At 37.5% G+C, this 19,784-nt stretch overlaps 2 protein-coding genes across 4 annotated transcripts in view; one reads left to right on the forward strand and one right to left on the reverse strand.

Annotated features, from left to right (window-relative positions):
• The window catches only part of adcy2a (adenylate cyclase 2a), a 61,741-nt gene extending 59,866 nt beyond the window's left edge, over window positions 1–1,875 (forward strand). For all 3 annotated transcript variants that reach the window (XM_041988909.1, XM_041988908.1, XM_041988910.1), the window contains one exon: window positions 174–1,875. In XM_041988909.1, coding sequence (XP_041844843.1) covers window positions 174–326 — 153 coding nt within the window. In that variant the 3' untranslated portion in view covers window positions 327–1,875. The remainder of the gene's footprint in view (window positions 1–173) is intronic.
• A 1,644-nt stretch (window positions 1,876–3,519) lies between these two features.
• dnah5 (dynein, axonemal, heavy chain 5) overlaps window positions 3,520–19,784 on the reverse strand; it is a 111,915-nt gene continuing 95,650 nt past the window's right edge. Inside the window, exons 78-87 of the mRNA XM_041989067.1 lie at window positions 19,564–19,713; window positions 17,076–17,321; window positions 16,691–16,910; window positions 15,656–15,861; window positions 14,515–14,718; window positions 11,651–11,866; window positions 10,647–10,859; window positions 9,474–9,626; window positions 8,051–8,282; window positions 3,520–4,175 (exon numbers count right to left, since the gene is read on the reverse strand). Coding sequence (XP_041845001.1) covers window positions 4,024–4,175; window positions 8,051–8,282; window positions 9,474–9,626; window positions 10,647–10,859; window positions 11,651–11,866; window positions 14,515–14,718; window positions 15,656–15,861; window positions 16,691–16,910; window positions 17,076–17,321; window positions 19,564–19,713 — 1,992 coding nt within the window. The 3' untranslated portion in view covers window positions 3,520–4,023. The remainder of the gene's footprint in view (window positions 4,176–8,050; window positions 8,283–9,473; window positions 9,627–10,646; window positions 10,860–11,650; window positions 11,867–14,514; window positions 14,719–15,655; window positions 15,862–16,690; window positions 16,911–17,075; window positions 17,322–19,563; window positions 19,714–19,784) is intronic.

Raw genomic sequence — 19,784 nt, forward strand, 5'->3', positions numbered from 1 at the left:
GTTTAGATATAACAAATTTTCACCTGAATTCATAGAAAATATGATAGAGGCTTGGTGACACAGAGCAAATTCCAAGAAAACTGTGGAGAATTGAATGTTTTTGCCTACAGAAAATTTAAACCAGTCATTTAAGATAAGCATAATAGACATTATCAATGTGGTTTTCCCTGTAGGTGACAGAAGAGACAAGTCGCATCCTTCTGACGTTAGGCTACATGTGCTCTTGTAGAGGCATCATCAATGTCAAGGGCAAAGGAGAACTCAAGACCTTCTTTGTGCACACAGAGATGACTCGCACATTGTCCCAAGGGAATGTAATGTCATAAAAATGGCTTATTTTTTTTATTTATACAGGCACAACGAACATAGACTTTGATCTGCGATGGGGAGCTTTGATCTTTTCAGTGCTGTGTAACAGAAACAAGTTTGAGCCAGGAAAGAATCCGATTTGGACTGCAAGGAGGAGAAACATCTGATTTTACTGTCTGATTACATTATCTAGGCCCGAGCTGTAGTATACTTTTAGTCACTTATGTTATTATAAGTGTAGCATGGAGAGCAAGAAGGGAGTAAATTCTAAAACTATGCTGTAATTTAAATGTTGGAGCTGGAAAATCTATAGCGGTAAAGGTTAGTCAGATACAGTGTTGTACAGTACACACTCAGTGGGACAGGAGACTTGCACATGGTCCAAATCATCGTTGTGACTCAGCCTTGTGAAGCTTGTAGCAGTCACTGTACCACAGAAACCAATCTTTCAGCCAGCTGCATTAAAGCAGATCTCGGTTTACACAGAGGTAAAGATTAGAAGCAGGATACACAAGGGAAAGTCAAGTTAAAATTGCATCATATAAAAGCATGTAAAAAACAGTTTGATAGGGAATAATGATAGTGCCACAAACACCAGCGTACTGATCTTTTTATGAATGTAAGAATGTTAATTGCCCCTGAAATTTGAGTGATACAAAAGATCTGAAACTTAAATTATGGACAAACTAACAAAAAAAACATGTTGTAAGGGTACAAAAACAGAGGCAGCCAACATGATCTACAATGTCTACAGAAGTCTATCAAACTTGTTCAAAGCAAGTTTTGGATGTATTCTACTGGCAGTATGCAGCTATTAAAGGTATAAACCTATCTATGGATATATTGTGATATTCACACAAGTTTTCCAAAGTTGCCTTTGCACTGTCATCATCTAGTCGGCATTATCTAAAATATTCATGTTGTACAGAAGATTTTCCAGTTATTGCTGAAAATAATCAGGGGTCAGATGCATTAGCAGCTTGTGGAATGTACAGGAATATATAAAAGCCTGTTCACAATGTGGCCATATTGTATACTTAAGACATAATGCTAAAAAAGGGAAGGACAGGCACCTTTTCTCTATGCCCACTGAGCACATGAAGTCATAGTTACTACAACTGTAGCATAAAAACTAATATTATTTTATGGCATACCGATGTGATTTGGAATAATACCTTTGAGGCTTTCTAAATATCTTTATAAGCTACATTTTGTGAAACATGTGAATCATGACAAAGTGTGTGGAAGACTTTAAAACGGTGACACTCTTCATCTACCTGGTTTGGTCCAGTAAGCTGCCTGTTGCTCTTACTTCACTCAATGCTCTGAACTATGGTGTATTTTTCAATGAAACCAGCATTCAAGACCCCGTTATGACATGAACCGGTCATGCAGTTTTTCAGGTAAATGTAATGCAAGAGAAGGATGCTGTGTATTTCATGTATCACTAAAACTGTGGCCCAACGTTTGCAGGGAAATGAGCATGCTAAACCACTCATGAAGAAAACTAAAACTGATGTACAGCAGGTCTGCCTGCAGCATTATAAAGACAGAAATCAACTCATCAGTTTCCAGAAGAGCCCTCACGAAGGAGGAGTTGCCATCCACTACATTCAATCACAATTATTTGAAAAATGGATTTAAAGTGAGTGTACATGTCTCAGAAACTTTATTTAGCTCATTCCAGGGTGTACCCTGCCTCTTGCCTGTTAAATGCTGGATTAGCCTCCAGCTTCTTCCTTAATGGACGACGTGGTACAGAGAATGAATGAATGTCTTTATATCAGTATAAATATTAACAGTTTTAGCTTACAAAAATATCAAACTACAGTTTTGATTTTAAGATCATTTAGGAAAATAAATAAAAAAAAAGGAAATTGCAATTTCCCTCTGGGATTAATAAAGTATATTTTCATTCATAATTAAAAACTTCATCATTTTCTCTTTTTACTCCTTTACTAAGCTACAGCTTTTCATATTGACATTTTTCTTTGAAAGTCAAACAGGATTTTTTAAATTTCTATAAGTTGTTTGTTTATGAATAAATAACTTATCAGCTGTGTCATTTCTTCCACAATGGTATTAAAAATAGAAATGAGTAGTATCAAGTAGTTCCAGGATTTTTACTTGGCATTGGTATTAAAGTTTAAAATTCTTTTAATGTGACGAGCCTTTTTAAGCCAAGAAACAGTTTTCTGCACAGAACTATGACTTTAGAAAACTACATAAATAAACTACATAAACTACATTTAAAGTTGAGAAAAACAGTTTATTTTCTTTTAAAATGAGTGTGTGACTGTATAAATCTACATAGTATTGTCCAAACTTTTACCTTTTGTGATCATTCATTATGACTAAAACAGTCATTTCCATCTTGTTGCTGCCATCAGCTGTGAAATATGAACATTTTTGCAATTTTATAGTTGTATTAATTTGTTTTTTTTATTGTTTTTAACAATGAAGGTGATATTAGTGTTCATAGGCCAACTTTAACAGATTATGTAACAATACCAGAAAACCTGACAAAATCATTGCAAATGAATATTTCTGTATTGTGGACACACTTTTATGCATCTGACCCCTAGATAGGATGATTTCAGTGTAAAGAGGTCATGTTGGGAAATGAAAGCCTGATCTGTGTACAGGGCAGCTTTAGGGTGCGTACAGTATGGTGGTTTTGTAAGAAAAGAAAATACTACCAAAAAAGTGTTTTGATGTTTTATTGATGACATTGTTTTTTTTGTTTTGTTTTGTTTTTTGTAAAAACTAAATTAAAATTTCTATGTATTTAATTTCTGCTGAGTCTTTTTATTTACCTGGTGCATTATTCAAAAATACAAAGCTTGCTGCATATGAACACAACAGGACTTTTCTGCATTTACAAAATAGGTAGGATGATCTATGTCCCTGCATATACTGATATACTTATAAAATGATAAAACCACCTCCAGCAGCCCAAAGTTGGTGATGGCCAAACCATCTGTACATCAATATTTCTCTGCTAGAATCAACCCGCTGGTTTGCCTCCAGAAGTGGTACAAACTGGACATTAGACTGTGCCCCTTGTAAGTAGATGGGCAAATAAAATATGTATATTTATAATATCGCTTCAGAACTGTATCATTCAGTGAAGCAGCACAATGTGAAGTGTCTGTTTCCATTTTAGTTTTTATTTTCAGTAAAATGACAATTTTACATTTAACTCGAGAACAGAGACAAAAACATAATTCAGCCTAATGGTTAAATATGAATAAACAAATCATATAATGAGTTGTGTGGCAAACATAAAGAGCTACCTCTAACTGAAGACCAGACAAAAAGTACTGAAACTACCAATGAATCTAAGATATATATATATAATCATTAGTCAGCTCAATGCAGCTGCCCCTGACTCTTCTGACCTCATGTAGACAAAGACAGCCGGCACATTTTAACATGTACTTCCAGTCTGAAGCTTGGGCTGAGTGCCTGAATACATTTTATAAAATATATCTACACAACAAATATTTACTGCCTGGATTGAATTATTCAGCCAATTTAAGCTTGCCTGATTGTCAGGAAATCCTGAAGTATGCTTCTGCCATATAATCCTATCAACACGTTTAGCCTCCTACTGTCTCTACATATACGAACTATGTCCAAATGGGAAATGAAAGTGGTTGCTGAGTGAATTTTACATTGTCTTGATGTGTCAGTGTTTGCAGCATGAAGGAATCATTTCACATCACAGAGGAGCGCCACGCCTCTAAGGATCCAGTGTTCTGGAGAAAGAGATGTTTTCAGGTCTACGGCTGCGATGTAATTCGGATCTGTCCTGACCGGCTTCTTGTAGATTGGACAGGAATAAAGGCGAGAATCCTTCACACCTGCAAAAAAGAGAAACACAAAGCATACACAGAAAATCAAAAACAGTTATTTAACTTTCTTTCTGAAAGCTGTGAGAAAACAGCAGCAGTTTGGAAAAACAAATAATACAACTCTTAATTAAATATGTTTTTAAATATGCCTTCTTTTAGTCAACAAAACATTAACATCCGTTGATGTCGTTGAGACTTCCAGCTGTGTGCAACAAAAGATATGTTTGCATGAAGTTAAATCTGCTTTAAATCAGGCAAATAACTTAAATGAGGAGAACAGGGTTATTTCTCTCTACTTCCCCCAGCAACACTTTGTTTTCTGGGTTTGAAGCATTTGGTTTGCTGCCTGCTTAGTTGTTTCTGGACATTCCCTAGAAGAGTCTGCATTATCAAGGAACCAAACAAGTTTTGCTCAAGCAAAGAAATACATAGTATAGATTTTTCCTTTTCTTTTTTTTTTTTAACAGATGATAAAACTGCTCTTAAGAGAGTAACATAAAGTATTAAGACTTGTGAGCTGCATTTCTACTACAGGAATCTTTTCCAGCAACCTGGGTCTTTTAGGAAGTCCTCCCTCCCATCAGACCTTCTTGTGTTCATTGCAGGAGCCAGGGGAATAAAAAGTCCATGGTAGGGAGGAAATACATTTGAGACTCCTTGTAGAGCAATTTTTTTAATTAGTCATCTACTTCCAACATTTTTATTTCCATCTTTCTGTGTTAGTCACCTCAAGTTTCATATCCAAAATACTGCATAAAATCTATACCACGAAAAATTGTTGTTAAGAGTTTGACCTTAAACCTTTATTTTGGGAACGCCAGAAATCACGAGGAAAAGGTTCAAATTCACAGTCAAAAATTAAAACGTTTAAAATGCAGTAAAACTTGTTAGCAGTTTTTAAGTGAGAGGAGCTGTCAAGCACTTTCTCATTTATATGGCAGTGTGGGAGGGAGATCTGATTGCAACAAGAAAACAGTGAAATCAGACCAATAAAACATTTACTTCAGTGGTTCCGCTCTAAGACACAAATATGGACAGATTTTGGGATAAATAAATAAATAAAAAAGCTCAAGTACACTTCCTTGTTTGCTGATTACTCTGATCCACTGGGAAAAGTGCTGCATTCATGGAAGAAAACTGAGCCAGCTGTGGCCATAATAATCTGATTAAGAGCACTAAAATATTAAGCTCTAATTTTCTACAGCAGCTATGTTCTATGGCACAACTAAAAATAAAATGTCCATATCACACGAGCTGATTCTGAGTAAATACAGCAGAGATGAACTTCCTGGTTGTATTGTAGGCACAGTGTGGCATTGCTGAACATCCAGCAAGCACTGCTGGGGGGAATTGACACACTTCAGCAGCCATAATATGTCTAATCTAAACAAATCCTTGATCTCAGTGCAGAACAAGGCTGAAATACTTTAGCTGCTGGAAAAAACATAGATCTATACCCTGCTTGTTCCCACACATTAATCCTGTTTCTTTGCTCTGACACAGGCTCAAACCCAGCAGGAACATTTCTTTTCTATCATTGCTACATTTATTCATTTCAAAGGCAGTGCTGCTCGCAGGTGTCCACGTGTTATGAATGCTTCTGTAAAGATTCATTAGACACAAGGTTTAAAAGGTTTACACCACCGGCTCAATATTGTAAAGATCATGCTTCTGCTGCCCAACAACGTGCCCTGCAGTGTCTGGCACCGGAAGCTGGCGACAGATCCTGTTTGTCCTTTGGATTGCTGGGTGGGGCTTTTGTGAATCAGGCTTGTTTCAACATATCCCAGCTCTTAATCTGGGGAATTTACTGGTTGTGGGCTCTGTTGTGCTCCGTTCCTGTTGAGGGGAGTGTCACTGCCACAGGAGGATGAATTCAAACTAACAGGAGCCATGTCCTGCAAGAGTAGGTAATTCCCACTCACCATTGTAAGGGAAAATATATAAAAAGGAAGACTTAGCCTTCAATTTCTCATATTGCTAAACAAGAGCTGAGCATTACTATACTGTTATTAATGAAAGAACAGAAAGCTCTGTCCTCATGAGCTGAGCTACTCATCAGTGGAAACGTTACTAAGCACCATGATGTTCTGATATCATCAGACTTTACTTTAAATAGGACTCTGCCAAGTAAACAAACAATAATCTAATTTAATTGTGCAGAATAAATCTAAGTATCATTAGGCAAGGCAAGGCAAGGCAGTTTATTTGTATAGCACATTTCATGTACAGGACAATTAAAAGTGCTTTACGTAAACAAAAGCATTACCGATATTAAGAAATAGTAAAAGGCAGCAACACATAGCAAGAATCACAATAAATTAATAAATTACATTAAAATGACTTAAAAGCACGATGAGTTTAAAAGTTGACATGCAGATTTCATGCATAGGCGCACGAGAAAAGAAATGTTTTTAACCTGGATGTAAAAATGTCTACGTTTGATGAAAGTTTAATCTCCACTGGCAGTTTGTTCCACTTGTTTGCAGCATAACAGTTAAATGCTGCTTCTCCATGTTTAGTCTGGACTCTGGTCTGGACTAGTTGACCAGAGTCTTTGGATCTAAGAGCTCTGCTAGGTTTATATTCTCTGAACATATCACAGATGTATTCTGGGCCTAAACCATTCTGGGATTTGTAAACAAGCAGAAGGGTTTTAAAATCTATTCTGTGACTGACTGGAAGCCAGTGTAAAGATTTCAAAACTGGTGTGATGTGTTCAGATCTCTTAGTCCTGGTTAAAACTCTAGCAGCAGCGTTTTGGATGAGCTGCAGATGTTTAATGCTCTTTTTAGGAAGTCCTGTTAAAAGACCATTACAGTAATCCAGTCTACTGGAGATGAATGCATGAATGAGTTTCTCTTGGTCTTTCTGGGAGAATAAACTTTTAATTCTGTTGATGTTTCTGAGCTGGTAAAAAGCTTCTTAGTGAAGCTTTGATGTGGCTGCTGAAAGTCAGGTCTGAGTCGATCAACACTCCAAGCCCGAGTCTCCAGGTGTTTACGTATGTAGACACGTATAGACTGTAATCACGTTATCTGATGTGATTACAGTCTATAAGTCTCAGAATGATCTGAATTTAAACACAAACAGTTAATGTTTAAAGTAACAAGAATATCCAATTTTACTTTAATGTACATACACAGCCGCCCCATTATGAAGTTTTAGAGAGGAATTGTACAGCTTGTATACGTCTACATTCATATTGAGTATTTAATTAAATGTTTTAGATTTAAATTTATGTAATGGAGCTAAATTTTAGTTTGAAATAATTAGCATTTTTTGACACCCTGTAGTCATAACCGGTAACTCTCCTGAAATCAGTACTGAAATCCCAGTTGAGACTCACTGTGCCTAACCTCTCTACACAACCTATCAGTTTGTGAGCTGCTTCTATTTTTGCTATCTTGTGTGGTTTTGTGTGAATTGTTTTATGTTCCTCCCACTCTGGCTCACACTTGTCTCCTGAAGTCTGCAGAAAGAGTTTTTTCACTTTGCCTACAAACATAGAGGACTCCTAAGGTGGCTGGTATATGTCATAGTAGCAACTTTATGAATGCCAGGATCAAAAGTCTCTCAGAACATCGTATAGTAACTCAAAGTTCAGCTGTCGGTTGTTTTAGTGTTGAAGCTCAGCGGCTCAGTGTGCTCTGGCCTTTTTCCATAACAAATACTGCTGGAAATTTATTCCCCAACATAATGAACAGCATTTAGTCTGCTTGACATTTAAATGTTACATCCATCCAGTGACTGCGTGGGATGGCAGCGTTAAGGAGGAGAAAGACTTAAAGATTGTCTTCGGACTCCCCCCCCACCCCCAACACACACACACACACACACACACACACTCCTTCTATCTGGTGCTCTTTAAAAACAAAACTAACCATTATTCTCAGCGTAGATCCTGATTACGGGCATCATCTCAAAAAGGACTTTGGGTTTGGAATCAATGAGTTTGCAGCTGCGACGGTCCCAGCCAGCTCCCTCCAGGTAAAGGCCGTAGACATACACCCCCTCTGCTGGGGGTTGGGTGATGTCATCTTTCATCCACTTGGTGACCTCATTGCACAGCACCATGCGGTCCAGGGCCCAACCCTTGTTCGCTCGAGTGATCTCCTGTTCATAAATGAAACATTTCTGCCATTTAGACATGTGACAACTCCCAAAAAATTACAGCAGGGCAGATAAGTGCATTCCTATTTCTTGTTTGTTGTGAGATTCCGTAGCAGATGGAATTGAATTTTTTCAGTCCTTTACCTTAACTTATAATAAGAAAAATAACAGACATAAATCCTATTACCCTATATTTGACAGATGAGGACTGATAGCAAATGAGAAGGGCTGATACACAGCAGATCTTGGCAAACCAGTTGGGTACTTTGAGCCCATTTTACACACAGAATCAGCAACCAGGTATTTTGCGATGCCAGTGGCCTGATAACAGCTGTGAATGTATCTCCTGAGAAGCCCAAAGGCGGCCATCTTTGGAAACACTGTAATCCAACAAGTACCTTCTCCCAAAAAAAAAAAAAAAAAAAAAAAAAAAAAAAACAACAAAAAAACAATCAGATATCTGTTGAGGACCTGGGATTTTGCTACAGAGCAGAATATATAAAAGATGGAGGTCAGATGTAGACGTGAATACCAAATGAGTCCATCCTCCTTAAAATGCAAACTTAAATGATTTGATTGAAGTTAAAACATCTTTAAGGCTCAAAATCTCCTTTTTAGTTCTTTTCAATTAGCGTGTTTGAGAAACAGATTTCATCTGAAAATCATTATCTCACTTTTTTGTAATCTAACATGTGTCACTGATATCAGCAGATGCTAGTGATACAGGTTAAGAACAGTTCACTGTTTCGGTGCACTTACCAGAAATAAATGGACACCCTGCAGTTTGTCAGAACTAAGTGAAACCATGGTGAATTTTGACCCATGTTGAGCGTACCAATCAGTTTGTCCTTACCCTGTATTTAAGATTGTGAGCAAGAACCAAAATTCTGTTGAATTTAGAATCATCGGTCAGCACTTTTTTCCAAAACTGACAAAAAGATTAACTTTGAAATATATTTGAAGTAAACATAATGCAGGATTCAACACACTGATTAACATTGGAAAAAGATAATGCATCCAAAAATAATGTTTTCTACTTGCTTGTGACTGTGTGTGTGTGTGTGCTTGTGTACATGGAAGCATGATTGTTTTTTGTGTGTAAATGTGGCTGTGTGCCTGGTTTTCCCTCTGTGTGCCATCTGGTCTCCTCCTCAGCAGTGGGTAAATGAGTGGGCAGCCTGATGCCGTGTGTACCTGTCTCATGGCTGTCAGGAAGCCCTGCGGGTTGAAGAAGCCTGTCATCCAGAAGCAGTTGGGCCGCCCTTCAAAGATCCAAGCCTGGAACTGTCGGTTTCTCTCAAGAAGCTCTGTGAACCAGAATCCCAGGGTACTGGAGGCCCATGATGCCTGGTGATGTGAAAAAAGAGCAATAATGACAAGCAACAACAGGATCAAAACACTGTGATGACATCCCGAATACTGTCAGGTGGATCAGAGAAAGAAAAAAAAGGGATGAAAAGATGGACTATGGGTCAGTGTGTTGAAGTAGAAGAAAAAACTGTGGCACAACAGAACATAGAAAAAAACAAACAAAAGAACAGTTGATGCACAACAATGTACTGTATAAGAGTTTGTTAAAAAAAAAGGTTGAGGACACCACTGCAGCCAGAAACTCTGAATCCCAGTCAGGAAACAGTTCATGTCTGAATCACTCAAATAGTCAGATGAATGGCAATTAAATAATTAAAAAATATGACAAGGGGTAAAAAAAGGTCATGCACGGTTCTGCTAATGTGGTGTGCTCTTGCTTTCTCTCTGTTATTCTTAAAAGTTAAGTTGATTAGAGCATTTTTCCATTTCCATTTATTCCAGAAATGTTTTTTAAGCCTTGCATAAAATGTTAAAGTACCAACATAAAAATGAAAGAAACATCAGGATGGGAAAAATAACATGTACTGTTTAAATGAGTATAAATTACCTGATGTTCTCGGAAACAAAACAAAACAAAACAAACAAAAAAAACAAAACAAAACAACAAAAAAAAAAAAAATCACAGACATAGAAGACATTAAATAACTGAAATTATACCTTATCTAACCAGAACAGTATCTCAGACATAAATTTGGGTCTATAGACTTCCTAGCTTATTAGTATTCTCTGATGAAAGGATGGGCACTAAAAGCTTTCAGAAGAGTTTAATGACAACTATTAATATTAAAGGGGTCCATTTTGCTGTTTGTGAAGCAGAAACAAAATCAATCTGCCAACTACAAACCCAATATTTTATGTTCTGCAAACTAGAAGGAAATGTGTGCACTCTTATTTGTTCCGATGTGCAGCTGAATTACCGATACCGAACTCATTGCAAATGACAACATGACAATGTTGAACAAAACAAGTACACAGTGTAAGCTCATGTCAGCTGACCTTCTTCCAACGTGCAGGAATGCGAGCATCGTACATGCAGTCCAGGGCATCCCGCAGGTTCTCACTCATGATGATGGTTCCATCAATAGCCAACTTAAGATCTGTCAAGGTATTTCGAACCAGAACTATGACCCGCTGCATTCGATCGATCTCCTGACGCAGGAAGATGTTCATTGGCTGGAAAGGACCCATCTTCTGAAGGTGCTCTTTCACCTGGTTTCATAAAATCAGACGACATCAGAAAACCAGCACATCCACTAAGGAGATTTGCACGTTACTGTGTGGAGTGAAGATGCACAAATACGTAGTTAAGTTGATTGGAAATGTAACTGGAATCTGTTATTAATATAAAGTCATGTTGTGGGTGGTTCATTTGACAGTTTAAAATGCATAGTTCCTTTTTTGGCCATATTTAAAATAGCAATTGAAGTTGATTTCCGGTTTTGATAAAATCTCAAAATGTCTCAAAATGATGGGTTGTTTGCTCAGGAATTAACACCAGGAAGGAGCTGTACAGTGTCTCATTAGAATCAAAGATACTCCTATTAACACTTCTACTTTTTGTGGCACTCTGGATGTTGTATGTGCACAGTCTCCCTCAATTAAAACAACATTTTGAAGCTTGTCTACACAGGATACCAACTCTTTTTTTCTACATATGTTAAATCATAGTGTAAACAAGCCAGGGAGCAGAGAGAAATTAAAGTAAAATTGTCAGACACAGGATGTGTTGTCAAGGGTCAGATTAGCTTTCATCTCACCTCAGGGGTCACATTCGTACCTTGCTTTTGTCTTTTCTTTTTGGTGAGAGAAAGGAGAGGAAATTGAAACTGAAACAAAGCTAGAAATATTCAATTGCATTTCCACCCTCCACCCTGTCTTATCAATGTTTCACACTGCAAGGCTAGCATGGTGAGTGGAGGAACACCAAGCACAGTGCTTCATCTCTATCTGTTGACTTAAGCTCCTCAGGGTGCACACACATACACTTAACACACACTCACTTCAAAGGGTACATAGTCAGGGGGCAGTTTCTCTAGCATGTCATCAGCCAGCTTGGATACTGCAGCCTCTCTGGTCTCTCCTCCTCCTGAAGAGCTGTCTTTTGGTTGAATACTAAGGATGGTGTCCAGAACATCCTTAGCCAGTTTACTCTGAAAGGTTATATCTGCGTTGGGATGCAGACCAAACACCTCTGGAGTGTCATAGGCTGGAAGACTCTGTGAAAACAGAATAGCAATGTTTTAATTTAGGTCACAGACCAAATGACCACTTAGTTTCAGACAGAGATGGCCATGATTCCCTGAGAGAGGTACCCAGTCTAGACACTGATGAACTTCAACAGTCTCAACCTAAGCCAGCACACACCACTAAATTGGAAAAGATTTTTGTTTGTTTGGGGTGTCCAACTCTCATCCTTCCTTAGGTTAAAGCATATTTTTGCTTCCCCAGTGCTGTCTGGTGGGAGGTGTAGCAAGGGTCTTCGCTCATCCACATGGTATCACCAGCTGCTTCTCCTCACCCTCCACAGAAGAGATTGATCATGGAGGTGTAAATCATGGATGAGTCATGCTACAATATGACTCCTGCAAAATGGTTCATGCCTCTTAACAGTGACTACAACAAGCTGGTTAAGTGACAAGATCACTTCCAAGTTTCCCTCGAACACAACCAAATGTGTTCAACTGGCGCCCAACCAAGTTCCATTTTCATTTTCAATTCACTTGTTTTATTTTGCTTATCACCCAATACATAGTATGAAGCACAAACATCATGCCAAAACATAAAAAGAAACAATACACATTCAACAACAGCAAGACTCACTTAAAAAGACACAAGACCTGTTTCTGAAAGGCGCCCAGTTTGTATATTATTTTTGGTTGTTCTGACGGAAGAAGCAATTTAAGTTTATACATTGATGGATGCTGCTTAAATTACTTTTGACTAAATTCAACAACCTGTACATTATTACATTCAAGTAAAACGTGGAATTCATCTCCGACACAAACACAACCACTACAGCACAAATGACAGATTCTCTTACTTCTTTCTAAACTTTGCATCTAACTCTGTGTGTGAATATGTGGCTGTGTGAGAAACATGCATTAGAAGGACTAGTAGCCTAAGAAAAGTCAATTATTCTTTGTTGTGCTTTTATCTAAATACAATTAATTTCTATAAAGTGCATTCTTTCTACTAATTCAAAGGTTTTAGGTTATTTAGTTGTTGCTGGTCATTAAACTATAGCACTTAAACTCTGCTTTTATAGAGGACTTTACTCTTGCTGATGATCAATAATCAAGTGCATTTGATCAGCAGCACCTGCTACTGACCCACTAATTCTCATGGAACTAACAGTGCATTTAGCTTTTTTTTTGTTCTGCATTTTGGATTAGTTTCTGTTAAATTAATACATTTACTGTGTTGTTCTTCATTTGACCTTATGTTAAAATCTAGTAAGAACCAGATAATTTTATTATGTTCTATGTTAAAACCTTAGACTTGGCAAAGGGCATATTTTCTTACATGAGGGTATATTTATTTGCTGAACCAATTACCTGAAGCCTTTGCTCTATCTTTACCACCTCATTTTGTCTCCAATATAACAAAATGATTTGATGTTAATGCTTTTCTCTGGTGAGCTGCATAGTTGAACTGACCCTGTGCTCTCTGACTGGAGCTCTGTAGCAATCAATACCAATTTTCCAGCTGGCCTCATAGGATAAATAACTCAACAATGCAGAGGTATGCCCTTGCTGATTTAGCCATTAATCAGGTGGCTTAAACAAATCCATTGAAAACCAAATATTTACCAACAATCTTTTCCTAACTGCACAACTCCTGACCTACTGGGGATAACAGCTGTGACCAATGGCATTTAAATTGGGTTAAAATCTGGGTTTTTCGATCACACTGCAAGACAAATTATTCCAATAATAGCTGAGTCAAAAACAAAATGTGCAATAACATCAGGTGAGCAAATCCAGTTAAAAGCAAATGTAAGTTAAAGAAACTGTGTGCTCAGAAGTAATCTCCTTTGCCAAGAACAGACTGTTATGTCTCATCAGACTTCCCTTGAGCTCATATCTTTGATTAATTAGGGCCTTTCTGAATTTAAGGGGGTGGGTTGTACATCTCTAGCTCACAGTGATTTATTAAATATCTGCTGAACAAATGAAACACAAATTTCGAAAAATGTTCAGTACTGATGAATTTAGGAGTAAATAACATTAGACAAATATATGTCACTCAGTGCATTCAAAAAGATATCAGGGGAGAGGCATGCCACACCAGGAAATGACAAGAAAAAGCTAGAACGGGTCACTTGTTTCCTCGTAGGGACTTTGTTCCCGTCTGCGTGCATTTAATTTAGATACACATGTGTTTCAGTCCGTGTTCTCCAAGGCTTTGCTTGTCGTTCTTTATTTGAGAGGTAGCACAGAGGAATGAGCCTGTTGAGCCTGGCAGCCCTGAACATCTATCATAATGAAACTAGTAAAACAGGCTCAGAGACTGCTCCCACACATAAATACACTCACATGGGCACACACAAGCACACAAATCCACCAGTTAAGAACACAACTACACAAATAAATCACAAATAACTTGTAATAAAATGAACGCATTTATCTGAAACCACACATGGCAGCCTTCAATTTGATGTCACACTAACAAAGTGCATTGGCCTCCTTTAAAGTCTGCTCCCTTCAGCATGGACTTTTTTCATTTCATCTAAATTTTGATGTGACTCAAAACTAAAAAGGTTTAAAAAAAAATATGAAATGTTTAACACAGAAGTTCTTATCTGAAACTGTGAATAACATTTTTGCAGCCATCACCACATTTGTGCTTTTTAAAAGAGACTGACCTGAATGCAAGTCAGATACTGGTCAACGCTGGAGCATTTTGGGATGCTGTAGCCCTTGTAGAAGTTAAAGCTGGGCCCAAACATGTCCTCACTGAACCACACCTTGGCAAAGGTGTTGAGGAGGCGCTTGTCATAGTCGTCAGTCACACGACCACCATACTGAATCTCTCCAATCATGTATCGAACCGTGGTCCATGACACACCCTAAGAAGATGAAATATTGTTAAAAAAAAAAGATGAAAACTCAACTTAATCAGAAACATCACTGATTACTGTTTTAATATTACTTTTAAATCTGGATAGTAGAAAAAATTGTGACTAGCTTCTCTCTCAGTCTGGTCTTGAGAGTAAACGTATGTGAGCTAGCTCAGATTTGAGGAGAACCTGTGAAGCTTCTGTGCTCCATCATTACAAACTGGAGAAATATCTTCTCCTTGGATGCAGAGAATCTACATCTGGTGATTAATGCTACAGAGCAACTCAACCACTGATCAAGGGGGGAAATGATTAAGAGGTTTCCAGTTGTACCAATTACAAAACTCCTGTAAGATGGAGCTACATTGAGGAATGACGACATCAACATCAATATTCCAAAACAGTTCCCATTCCCCTTGTACCACTTCATTGTAAATGGAAGTGATTAGTTTAAAGTGAAACATAATTTCTACATAGAATAAGTTTCAAGTAAAACCTGACAGACTATTCTCTACAAGAAACAATTTAGTCATTAATAAATATCATAAGTAAGTAAATTAATCAAAACAGCAACTAGTTGTGTATAAATAAATAAATAAATAAATAAATAAATAAATAAGGTTTTTTCAGGTAAATTATGTATTTCTGCTCAAAGACAGAAAAAAACATGACATCAGATTCATTATGTATTTTATGCACTTATGATGTATTTATTAAATCTTAGTATCTGCAACACTGCAGAAGAAGTTAATTTTATAAATCAGTTCACTACAATGTGTCTATCAGTTTGCATATTTTACTATATTATGATATATTTTACATATACATATAGCGTCTTTGTTTAACAATTAGATGTGAAATACCAAGACACCAAAAATGACCTTCTGATTCATCAAACATTTGTCTACAGCAACATATCTCCAAATATACACGGTATTTCACCAACCTTTTTGATGTCCATGTCATCAAGGTGATTCTGAACGAACTGAACAGTAGCGTTGAAGTCGGCCTGGTTAAACTCGTAGGGGATGTTCCATCCCAGTGGGCCATACTTCCTCCTCTCCTGTACTGTGCTGTGGAGAAATGCTACGCCATACAGCATTGGCTTCCACTGGACCATGTTACTGACATCCAAAAGGTCTTGGTTTATACCTGGTGAGGCATATATGGATTAATTAATCAGCTGCCTGTCCAAGAGAATAAGAGCAAATACACAACTTCAAACCAGGGGTACCAAATGTCAGTGATGATTCCCTTTCAGTGACCATTAGGATTTTGCAACAACAAAATTTGACATTAGTTACTAGACTGACTGTGTCAATTAAAACAATTGGCAATAAAATTTATTATCTGACAATAAAATATTACTTCTTCTGGCAGCCAGGAGTCGTGAGCTGACGACAAGCTTGTGCATCGGCTCTTATTTGCCTTTCAGGAACAATGCATTATCCTCTTCGAGAAGAGCCAGGAAAAGGTAGCTGGTTCATACATATGAAATATTCTTCTCTCTCTGACCATTAAGTTCTAAATAAAAACAAAAGCTATGTCTTTTAACTTGTTTAAAATGTCACCAACCTTCCCCAAGGCTTTTGGTACTAAGGTGAAATGTGATGAATTAAGCAACAAACAGGTGCGGTGCTGCATTTCATTCTCTTCTCTGCTGTGTTCCTCTTAGAACAGGATAAGAGTCAAGCTCTTTCTGTATGTCTGCATTCACAAGTCAGTTGTTTACAAATGTGCTCATGAGGAGTAATAAGACACCTTACTCTGCATGTTAATATTCTGTTATGCTCACTTCTGATGTTTCCAACATATTTAAGCCTGGCAGTGTTTTCAGATGAGAAAATTGTGTTGTTTTAGGAGAGAACGTGTGTAACTTGATATACAGTCATATCAGGCTCGTCTGCTAAGGTAAAACCTGTTTAATGTTTTCAGACTTGATATTTTTCTGTACTTTAAACTAAATTAAACCACATCCTACCTCCATATGTCCTCTTAAGCCCTGCTTTGAGGCCCTGTGGTGGTTCATTGGTGAATTTGATTGACATCTGTAGGAGCGCGATGGGGAAGTTTTTGTGGACCTCTGTGGTCATCCAAAGGCGAAAGCCGTCACTAACAAAGTCAGTTTCTGTCACTATGTCCATCAGCTCATCCATGAAGTCCAAACCAAGGTGGCAGTTCTGGAGTAATGCCCAGCAGCCCTGGGGACAATGACAGTTGTCGATGATATCATATAAGACTGTAATGTGATGAGGTCAAGAACTGAAAAACATTTCTTTCAAACACATGCAGAAAACAACAACATTTAAGCAGCAAATGAAATCAAATGATAGAAAAACAGAAGCGACCTCCCACCGCAGACTCACATTAGCCATGGTTTGCTGCAGAAGCTTGCGAGCATGGACCTCCTGTCCTTGTCCCATGGACACATAACGAGTCTCAATTTTCAGTTTCTTCCCCAGCATGATGATAGAGTCAGTTGGATCTGACCCCATGGACAGGAAGCAGATGAGAGGCGTTCGTGGGTCTGATTCCTGCCACATCTTCTCCAAGTCAAGAATTACCCCTTCAGTGTACCTTTCCCCCATAGCATCCGTTATATATTTACGGGCCTAGAGGGGGAAAAGGGTGGAATAGGGCAAAGAATATGTGTTTGTGCACTGCTTCATAATGTAAAATGTCAAAACACAAGAGGGGAGATTTGTTCAGCATTGCAAGTATTATGAAAGTGAAAACTGGAATAAATTAAAATTTCTAGAGGGGTGAGAACCGAGGGAGAATTTCAAAGGATGTTTTTACACAGCCCTATGAGTGTAGTGAAATAAATACCACTCCTGACTTTTGGTGTAATGGATTTAAAAAAACAACTACAACCACAAAAAACAAAAACAAAAAAGAGAGCTAAACTAATCTCATAAAAATGAATGGGTTTTTTTATGTGTGTCTTTTTTTTATGGTAATTAATAAATCTGAACTCAGTTCTGTATTGTTGTAAATTAAGTTTGGTACAAGTGAGGAAAATGGATTACAGATTAAATATATATTTATTTTTAATTTAGGGCTGGGCACGTTAACGAGTTAATTGTGCATTAACACAACGATTAATAACGCCGTTAATTTTTTTAATCACGTGTTTATTAAAATGAAGAGACGTTTTCTGTCTGGAACTTAAGAAAGAAGAAGAAGAACCGACTTTTCTCTTTGTCAAAATACATGCAGATGGACAGAACATCGTGATTTTTGGACGGGAAACTTTTTATGTAGAGACTGACTTTCTCTTTGTCTGTCCAAACCCATGGAGATGGGCAGAACACTGATTTTTGGATGGAAAACTGATCCCAAAAGACATCGAGAAACATGTTTTTTGACTTTTACAAACGTAAAGCATAAATCGGGTCTTCTTCTGCCTCTGGTTCGGTGAATGTTGGTCATAGTGAGAGGAAACTTCCAGCTGTGGAATCTGTGAGATGTGAGCTTTCAGTAGAGGAGTTACTTGTTCGTGTTCATGGGGAGACAACATCTGTGTTTACATATTTTTTGGACTTTGTGTACCTGGTCTTTTAATTATTGTTGTCTTAACTGTGTTTGTTAGTCATAGAAATGGTTTTGCTGAGCTGTTAGCTGAGATTCTGGACTTTCTGTGGATACCACACATGTTTATAGTTACATCTACAGACCTGACGCTACACCCGGAAACAAGAAGTTAACCCCTTAACCCCCGGTAGCGGAGGATGCAGGTGCAGAGGTTCAGCTAAACAGTCAAGCTAAGAATGAAAGTTTAGAGAATTTATAGGCCAGAAGTCCGAATAATGAAGCAGTAAAGGTGCATGGATGGAAGTTGTTGTGCATATTGTGAATATTTCTCTCTCCTCACCATCTAGAAGCTGTGAGATTCTAATCCTGCTTTCTGTCTGTTCACCTGATGCTGATATTCATCACATATTGTTCCTTCTGTGTTTAGAAGGAAGCAGCTTCACAGCTTTAAATTCATCCTGCTGACTTTTTACCTTTTAGTTAGTAAATCCTGAACATTTCATCCTTCTTTCTAATAAATATTTGATTTTATAAATATATATGAACAAACATTTTAACTGTTGTTGTTTAAAGAGAAAACTGCTGCTAAATCTGTTTATGTGTTTAGTGCAGGAGTCTGCAACCTTTCCAATCCAAAGAGCTATTTTTCTCTCAGGCAGCTAAATAAAACTCCTTTAAAGACACAAATGTTACGAGACTTTTCAAAAATAATATATTTTATATATATATATATATATATATATATATATATATATATATATATATATATGTATATATATTATTTCCATTTTTAGGTTTTAAAATAAAGAAACATAAACCTTTATAAAAAGAGGATAGACAGACTTTCTTCTAAGGGATGTAGATATTTGTGGGTAATGATGTAAAAGAAAAAAAAGTCCCTGGTTTCCAACCTAATGGCAAGAAAGGTGGATTTAAAAAATATTTTTAGCCACGTATTTAGAGGTATTGTGGAGGGTCCAGAGAGTCACTTGCGGCTTCAGAGTCGCAGGTTGGAGACCCCTGATGTAGTGATGGTAAACCAAATTTTACTGCATTTTCTTTATATAACCGTAGGAAAGAGAAAGAGACATTTTGCGCGTAACAATGCGATTAATCGCGATTAAAAATTTTAATCGTTGCCCAGCACTAATTTCATTGTCAATTTAAAAAATAAGAAAGCTCAAGACAAAAACTGGCTTAACTGAGGACATACAGTGGGGGACTCTGATGCGCAATACAAGATTTATAAATAGAGAACACAATTATGTGTAGATTTTCAATCCATTTAGTTTTTTTCCACACAGAAACACGTGTTTTAACCTGTGCAATGGTCCTGTCAGGACACCAGCAGCGTATAAGCAGCAGCCGTCTAAAACAGTCAAGAGACTGATCGTAGGAGTTTGGGACCACCTCCTCCTCTGGGGCCTCCTTATCGAACCAGGACTTCCACTGCTTCTCATTACGACTTATCTGGAAAAACAAAACAAAAAAAGTAAGCTCTCTTGCTTTGATGCTGGAACACAAATAAATATAAGCAAACC

The sequence above is a fragment of the Melanotaenia boesemani genome, chromosome 6, assembly GCF_017639745.1.
Source record: "Melanotaenia boesemani isolate fMelBoe1 chromosome 6, fMelBoe1.pri, whole genome shotgun sequence".
Classification (NCBI taxonomy): Eukaryota; Metazoa; Chordata; class Actinopteri; order Atheriniformes; family Melanotaeniidae; genus Melanotaenia; species Melanotaenia boesemani.